Source organism: Thermobia domestica, chromosome 17 (genome assembly GCF_964235325.1).
Source record: "Thermobia domestica chromosome 17, izTheDome1.hap1.1, whole genome shotgun sequence".
In the NCBI taxonomy this organism is placed as follows: domain Eukaryota; kingdom Metazoa; phylum Arthropoda; class Insecta; order Zygentoma; family Lepismatidae; genus Thermobia; species Thermobia domestica.
In genome coordinates, this window is record NC_137470.1 from 160,769,975 (window position 1) to 160,778,934 (window position 8,960).

General features: G+C 34.6%; 1 protein-coding gene across 2 annotated transcripts in view; it reads right to left on the reverse strand.

The window, feature by feature from the left end:
* The window catches only part of Fhos (Formin homology 2 domain containing), a 792,187-nt gene extending 784,696 nt beyond the window's left edge, over positions 1–7,491 (reverse strand). The window contains exon 1 of one of the 2 annotated variants that reach the window (XM_081744509.1): positions 7,104–7,491. In XM_081744509.1, coding sequence (XP_081600635.1) covers positions 7,104–7,124 — 21 coding nt within the window. In that variant the 5' untranslated portion in view covers positions 7,125–7,491. The remainder of the gene's footprint in view (positions 1–7,103) is intronic. The other variant, XM_081744508.1, reaches the window with a different exon arrangement.
* Positions 7,492–8,960: the final 1,469 nt, after the last annotated feature.

Below are 8,960 nucleotides of genomic sequence, written 5' to 3' on the forward strand. Positions count from 1 at the left end.
GACGAAAAATGAAACCACAGATTACTGGCAATAAAACAAGCAAAAAAAGTTTGTATGGCATATAGTCCGGAAGCGGACAGGAGCGGAGCTATACAACTTCGAATGTGGAAGGAAAGAAACTTCACACTTAGGGAAAGAAACTTGCCGATTTACAAAACCGTATTGAAGATGCGTGTGAATAGTTACACAACACACCGGGAGTGATAGAATGTATTCGAAACACACGATTAGCACGTTACATAGATGTGGGAGGAAAGTGGTTTGAACATCTTCTGTAGGTACGTTTATTGTTAGTACTTATCATCTAGTAGTTTGTAGTGCTACTCTGTGTAAGATACTACGTTACAAATACAGTATGTTGTTGGTGTGGATTCTGCCTGTCATTTCATTACATTACACGACTACTTACACTTGTTCTTATTTCTACCCCCTCTCTGCAAGTTTATATCTGGTATACCACTTTTCATTGCCCCCTGAGATTATGCAACTATACTAAATGATCACTCCTTTGACTCCCACTGTACATATGTGTGCAATCGTGCCATGGATAACAGCTCTTTTATGTATAGTTTCCATTTTTACTGCATCCTTTCATTACACCTGCTGTACAGACATTCGGTAAATCCCTAAATGACGTATGGAGAATCCCTGGCGCAGTTATGTGACATGCGTTTAACATGTCAAATTGATATGATTATATGTCCTTGTGAACCCCTTCCTAGCTTCTATCATTATCCTGCTGGTAGATGTGAAGTTCTTTTCCCCCTACATTCCCTACATTAGAAGCTATCTAGCTCCGCTCCTGTCATTTCCGAACTATATGTTATGTAAATATTTTTTTCTTATTTTGGTGCCAGGAATCTGTGGTTTCATTTTTGGCCATTACTTTTTGGACACCCTGTATATCGCCTACTCAGATGAGGAGTGCAGAAAATAAATAAATAAATAACAATAGTTGAACATCAAAACATCTGATAAGTCTGATAAAGGTCTTGTGTATATACTATTATGTTTACTTGAGGTCAACATGTTGACAAGTACAAAGTTGAAATTCAATTCTCAACCCAATCAGTTTGTTTTGTAAATCAAAATAATTTGCTTTGCCTATACGTTAACGTTATAGTTAGTCATCCATTTCTCCTAGTTTATGTGTGGAGAGGATAGGAAAAGTTTTCCTTCTATCACCTTTTGATCCTTTTTTTCTCTTGCTAATAACTACGAATTTAATTAGTTTGATAATAGTTTTCAAATAAAACAATAAAAAAACCTTATTCTTTAACCTTTAAATGCCCACACTGTAAAAAGTGAGGTGTTCAAACAACACAAAATGACTAGCACTTTAGCGTGTTACTTGTGTGTTAATTAAGCACCAAGCACATCGTCTTCCGAGCATATCAGAAATAACTCGTTACTATCTGAGAGAATTTGAATTCGTAATTATTGTTTAATATGAGCAAAGCTTTGAGAAATATATTTGACACGTACACCAAGTAACGAATAGTGTTCTAAGTTTTCTGTAATCGATCACAATAATATTGTTGTAAACCTGTGAATCGTCTGACAACAGTTACATAGGCAACAGTTCTGCCATCTTCTGTTCATACGTGCTAAGACACAAGAATAACAGATAAAGAAAATAGATGGAAGCACTGCTATCTGTGTAATTGTTATCAGATGATTCACAAGTTTATAACAATATTATTGTGACCGATTACAGAAAATATAGAATGTTATTAGTTACTTGCCATAAATGCGAAATATATTTCGCAAAGCTTTGCTCATACCAAATAATAAAAACAATGCAAATACTCACAGCCAGTAGCGAGGTATTTCTGATATGCACTGAAGGCGATGTGCTTTGTGTTGGATTGACACACAAGTAACACGCTAAAGTTGTAGTCATTTTATGTTATTTCAACATCATTTTTTTTTTTTTTTTTTTTTTTTTTGCTGTGCATGGATGCAACTTGTGCGTCAAGGATTTAAATTTCAATAAATCTGCCCCTAATTAAGCTAGAAAGATAATCTACATATCATATGACTTTCAAAGGTAAAGTAATTACAACAGATGCGGACATAGCTTACAACTTTGCTCAATATTTCTCCTCATCCTTCTGATTACGATATTATTCCCCATACCAAGTCAATCATACCGTATTGTCTGACGGTGAATTCCATTTCTGAATGTGAACTTAAAGAGGCTATTAAAAAGTTAAAATCTTCTAAATCAAGTGGGCCCGATCTATTGCCAACTTATTTATTGAAAGGATGTGGAGAACTTTTAATAAAACCATTAAATTACATTTATAACCTGATATTAACAACTTCAATATTTCCAGAAATCTGGAAGATTAGTAAAATTCGTCCAATACTTAAGAAAGGAGATGCCAAGAGTATTGAAAATTATAGACCAATATCTCTAATTTCCACAGTAGCTAAAATATTTGAACATATTCTTTATAATAGAATATTTCATCATGCCAAACCTTACATATCTAATTTTCAACATGGATTTTATCCACGGAGATCGACCGTTACCAATTTATTTCTATTTATACAGTCTATTGCGGATTCCCTTAATAATGGTTTTTCTGTGGATGTAATTTATACAGATTTTGCGAAGGCCTTTGATAAGCTAGATCATGCTGTATTACTTGCAAAATTATCTAATTATGGCTTTTCAAAGCAACTACTATCATTAATTTCTTCCTACTTAAATGGTCGAAAACAATATGTTGTGTATAATAATCACAGTTCTCCATTGTTTGATGTTAATTCAGGTATACCACAAGGCTCTAATTTTGGACCTCTCTTCTTTCTACTATTTTTAATGATTTACCATCTGTTATTGAACATTCACACTGTTTATTATATGCGGATGACATGAAATTGTACAAGGAAATAAGAGAACTTGACGATGTTCTAAAACTTCAGAGTGATTTGGATAACTGCTATTTATGGAGTGTTGAAAATAAGTTACATTTTAATATAAATAAATGTAATGTAATCACTTTTTCTAAAAATAGAAACCCTGTACATTACAATTATACCCTAACAAACACTATTCTTAATAGAGTTCAGGAAGTAAATGATTTGGGTGTCATTGTAAATACCAAATTGTGTTTTATCACTCATATAGAAAAGGTTGTCAATGAAGCTTTCAAATCTCTAGGTTTTGTGATAAGAAGTACTAGAGATTTTAATAATCCATATGTCATTATTATGCTATTCAATTTTCTAGTACGAAGCAAACTTGATTATGCAAGTATAGTTTGGACTCCGTATTATAAGCAGTACATTGCAAAAATTGAACGGATTCAGAATAAGTTTCTGAGATACTTATATTACAAAACCTATAGAATAAACTCTTATAAAAATAAAATATCGTATGCAACTCTTCTAAGTTTATTTGATGTTGGAACATTATCTGCTAGACGAAGGTATTTTCAACTTATATTTCTTTTTAAGTTAGTAAATGGAATTGTTGATAGTCCTGAGTGTTTGCATTTATTAAATTCTAATATTACACATAACTGTTTGAGGACAAGATTGCCATTTATTTGTAAAAGATCCAAAACCATTGCACATTTGAATACACCTTTGATAAGCATGTGTAGATTATTTAACAATTTAATACAAAGTAACATTGAAATTGATTTTGCTATGCATATATTGCCTACATAAGATCGCTTATAAAAATTTTACCACGTTTAGATTATCTATAGTATTGATATTTCTATATCTACTTATTATGTAAGCCAATTTAATTGTAACATGATTATAATGTAAGTCTTCAATATTTGAATAATTCTTTTATTGTTACTATTTTGAATTTGCTTAGTAACAATATTGTATATATTAAAAATTGCTTTGATAAGTTGGTTTATGGACTTCACTAAAAGATGGCTTTATAAATCTACTTTAGAAGTATCTCACTGATTCTGTGCTCATAAAAATTATTTTATCAGACTTCTAATGTATTTTCTATTGTTTTTGGTCTATGTGATTTGATAGTTTGTGTATCTTCTCTTTCTGGTATTTTATTCACATCTTGCTCTCTCTCTCTATGCATTTAGCATTTTGCCATTATATGTTCTGATGTTTTCTTGTGGATATTTTTATTTATTTTTTCTTCTTTTTATTTTTTCTTCTATTGTTCATTTGTAGATGTAATATTAATTTAGTAAGCCTGTTGTAACTGGGATAAAATCCTGTAATAGGCAGCAATAATAATAAATAAATAAATAAATGTGTTTTTGAAGGACGAAGATTTCCGCCGATATGTATTTTATGTATGTGGGAGGGTACCACCATGGAGGGGTGAAGGTAAAGTTCGTTTTTTTGTTTATCTGGGGTCAATAACCCCTTGGGGATACGACCATAAAAATTGGTATGTGAAGCAACGAAGTAGCTCACTACATACTAATACCTTGTATATGTACTTGTTGCTTATATGGGAGAGGACGGGGCAAACTTGGTCATTTTTTTATTTTCATTTTTTTTTGGCGTAAATTGCATTTATTTTCAGGACGATTCGGTACAAGACATATTTTAACTGAATTGGTCTGCACAAATGTTACCTCGTTGGAATTTGTGTTCCATATGTTTTTTAACAATGTATCAATTATGACTCCTTGATAATTAGAGAAGTCACCAAGGCTCCCAATGTGATGTCTACGATTTCGTTCAAATCCCTGGCGGGCATAGAAAGGTTAATTAAATGTCTCACGTACATGACCTTTAGGCTAAAGAAGATAAGATGATTAGTGAAAACGATTGATTAAAAAAATAATTATTAAAATGAGAATGTAGGAGAAAACGGTTGTGGAGTGAGCAGCGAGGCTAAATGAGACGTAGATCTACTGATTAACGTGGAATCCGAACCACATGAGCTCCCACCGGGAATCTTACCCGGGTCTCCCACGCCAAAGGCGCGTACGCTAACCGCTTAGCCACGAAGGAGCTCTAGGACAAAACGCGAAAGTTTGGAGAAAACAAATGTCGTTCATCACAAACTCATATCACTTGGAATTCAATTAGGTGCTTTTCACACATGTATTTGTTCTTAAATACAAGAACATGACGTAAGTTTTCTTCCCTCACTTTGAAGCGACAAAAAGTTTGAGTCACCGTGATTTCCTTGAAAAGACGCCACTGCATAATTATCTCATAGTAACAAAGTTATTGACAACATAAGAACACCGGGGGGACACGGTGACTCAGTGATACTATGCTGATGCCTGAGGTCCCTGGTTCGATGTCAGATCATATGAGCTTGTGGCGGACAAACACCGTGTGCTTGGGTTTTCTCGGGAGTCTAGCATTTTCTTCCACTCTCTTCATTCCATCATTATCATCAGTGGTGGATCTAGAAGCGAAAACCTGGGGGAGCCGGCCAGAAACCAGACTATGAGAGGTATATCATGAGTTTACTATAAACTTTAGAAATATATAAATAATAGCTTAAATTATTTTTGTTACTCAAAAAACTGGGGGAGCCTAGGTCCCTTGCAGGGGCGGATCCAGGACTGACTTCTGGGAAGGCCATGGGTTGTCATACTGCTACTTTTAGGGACTCCAAACTTCGGGATGGGTTTTATTTATATATACAAAATAAGAAAGTTTCCTTTTCTGCGGGGGGTAGGCGATTGCCCCGATCGCCCCCCCCCCTGGATCCGCCCCTGGTCCCTTGGCCCTGAACTAGATCCGCAACTGATTTTCATCCATCTCATAGTCACTGTCTCCTTTAGCTTTTGTGTATAATCGTGGAACGCTAAAGAACATAAGAACATATTATGAGCAGATATATGCTATTCTTTCTGTTGGCTAGGTATTGTTTTGTTTAATTAACTTGATATAATTTTAACTTTCTCGCTCCCAGTTCATAAGGGTTTAAGTCAGTTTGAAGGGCTTAAGCCCCTCTAAAAAGTTCCGACAAATCTACTAATGTAAAGTGATAATATCACGGTTAAAAAAAAAAAAAATACGAGATTTTATTGATTGGTCGTATTGTATACGTGTACTCATTGGGGCCTGATACTACAAGTTGTATAAATAAATGAATCAAAGAAGAAAACGATATTATTTACTTTCCAGGATGAACAAAGTGAAGTATTACATTTCTTTAACCTTTGAAAATATCCGTGTTTCATAGATTTTATTATTTTACTACAGTACATCTCAATAGCGATAGTGTGAAGGACCAAACTCATATTTCCTTACACTAGATGTTTTATCAAGATCTTCCAACGAATTGATATCCAATTACAAAACACAAAAGTCTTAATACTACCGGCAAATTTCTTTAAGAGAAAAAGCTAAAATGGAGGCTAAGAGAATAACTAGGTTAAACTGTAAGTGTTATTTAGTTGAAATTACATGGTTAAAGAAGTGGACATTCTAGAATCTTGTTCAAAATCTGCTAATTATAAGACATTTTAGTAATATATTACCATGTTATGGACACTGACAGAAATATTGATGTTTCACTGAATATTTCTAAGATTTTTATTTGCGTTATGCAGTTCTCAAAAACGATATCTGTACTGCAATTACATTGTTTTCTCTACATGAAATAACATTGCTTGAAAAGGTACAAGTTCATTGTTTATCTAACCTAAAAATTGGGCATTAAAAAAAAAAAGAGTGAAAAATGTTTTTTCACAAAGTATCAAATATGATAGTTATTTTTTAAAGAAATGACAACGTCTTTGCATAAATCAGTAGTAATCAGTAGTAATCAAGATTTTACAAACGATCTTTGGACAGTTTCAAATTGCTTAGAAGTTTTAAACATTTTACAGTTTTCTGTAACTATTAAATACCCAACGGAGTTTGAGTTTAATTTCCAAAAAAACATTATTTGAAAACAATTTGTTTCATCACAAAATTGGGACATTCTAGATTAGGCCTGTTTTTTAGATGTTTACTTAAAATAAATGTCAAGTTTGTCTACTTAGAACAATGCTGATTCGTCCCGATTTCTTGTTGGTTTGTGATAAACTTCTGAAACAATAAGCATGTACCTTAACAACTTGCCGTCCATATGATAAATACGAATTAATTCAGCAATAGCGAATAACATATTGAAAAAAATTACTTACGTAACTTCGATATGCGCACATCGTAAAATCCAAAACACATTAGCCTATCTCAATGATTTCTGCTTTATGACTTTGCGCTGGAAGTTTTCTCAATACACTCCAAGTTCACTTTTATAAACACTCCACTAATTGTCCAATAAAAGCGACACTTCGTTTCTTTTTAACACCCTGCCGTTTCCAAAAGTCGTATTTTAGGTACACAAGCTAATATTTGTAACTGTTTTGTTTTTGCCTGATTCAAGTAGGGTTTTTTTATCACATATGCACACACATGAACATAAAACACGCGCACACACTGTTCTGGGAGTTTAGTTCGTTCTGTATGAGATGGTTCAAAGGAGGGCCAATTGGTGAAGTCTATACCCCATGTCGCTGATCTGTGGATATGTGTGAGCGTGCGTGTGTGTTTGTGTGTGCGCGGAGACCAATGCAAAATTAGACAGCGTTGGCTCGAAAGCTCAGCTGGGCCTGATGCCAACCGCGGAAAGGAAAATAACTCTAGAAGCGATTCTCGGATGCCAGCAAAGCCAACGTTTTCAAAGGGGGAGCAACAGAGGGCAATTGCTCCTTTCATAATGAAAAAAGCCCACACGTTATGAAAGAGTCCTGACGTGGCAATTGCAAACCTGAGCAATGAATTGACGTGCTAAATTAGATCAGGTGTAGGATTTTGCTTTAAAAAATGTCAGCCATAAAATTATTAAAGAAATGTCTTTAAGGATGCTACATTATCATATTACATAGTCATTATCTTTCTAGCTGGCCATGGTGGCTTAGTGATAGAGCGTTCACCTCTGGTGCATGAAGTCCTTAGTTCGATCCCGCTCGCGCCAAATGAACTTTATCGTGAACGAATATCGTGTGCGTGGGTTTTCTTGGGGTTTCTCCCACAATCTTCATTCCACCATTTCGTTCATTTCTCATCATCACCGTCTCTGTTTGCCCAGCCGGTATAATCGTGGAACCTAAAACTTAAATCCGGCTGCTAAAGCTTTCTTTCTAGCGACCAAAGTGTTTCCAAAATTCAATCAACTCATTTTTCACAGGAAGTTAACTCACGCTTATTTATTATAAAGATTAATTAATTAATTAAAGGAAACCAAATTTGTTCAAATTTATGTGTTGGAAAGAAGCTAAGGTCAACTCACATCTAAACTCATATATTGGAAAGAAGCTAACCTCAACTTACATTTTGGGACATGGTGGCTTAGAGGTAAACTGCTTAGCTCTGTGCGTGGGGTCCCTAGTTTGTTCTCCGGTCAAGTAATTTTGTGGTGGACAACATCGTGCCCGTGGATTTTCTCGTGGTACTCTCGTTTCCTCCCACATTCCCATTCTGCCAGCTGCTCCTTTGTCATTCATTAGCCTTAGTCATCGTCTCCTTTAGCTTAAAGGGCATAATCGTGAGACGTTAAACCGAAAGATTTCATTTCATCTTTTTTCATTCAACTTAGACCCACTTTATAGAACCGTGAAACCAGCATTTTGCGTCAACTCGTAATTGAAAAGAGCTAAGATTAACTCATGGTTAAAATTATATATTGAAGAGGAGCTAAGCTTGACTCGCCTTCAAAATTGAAGAGGAACTAAAGCCAATTCAGCTTAAGATCATATATTGGAGAACCAATCAACTTACACTCAAGTTTTACACATATACTCAAACTTATATATTAAGAATAAGTAAGATCCAGATAAACTTTTAACTCAAATAGTAGAAAAGAGCTAAGCTAAAACAACACTTAACTTCTCAGTGTCGATCGACCTTCATGACAATGATTTTCCCTTCTTCACATGCTTCAAACGTGCCTACGTAGTAGTGATGTTCCCTTCTTCACATGCTTCCGATCTACCTACGTC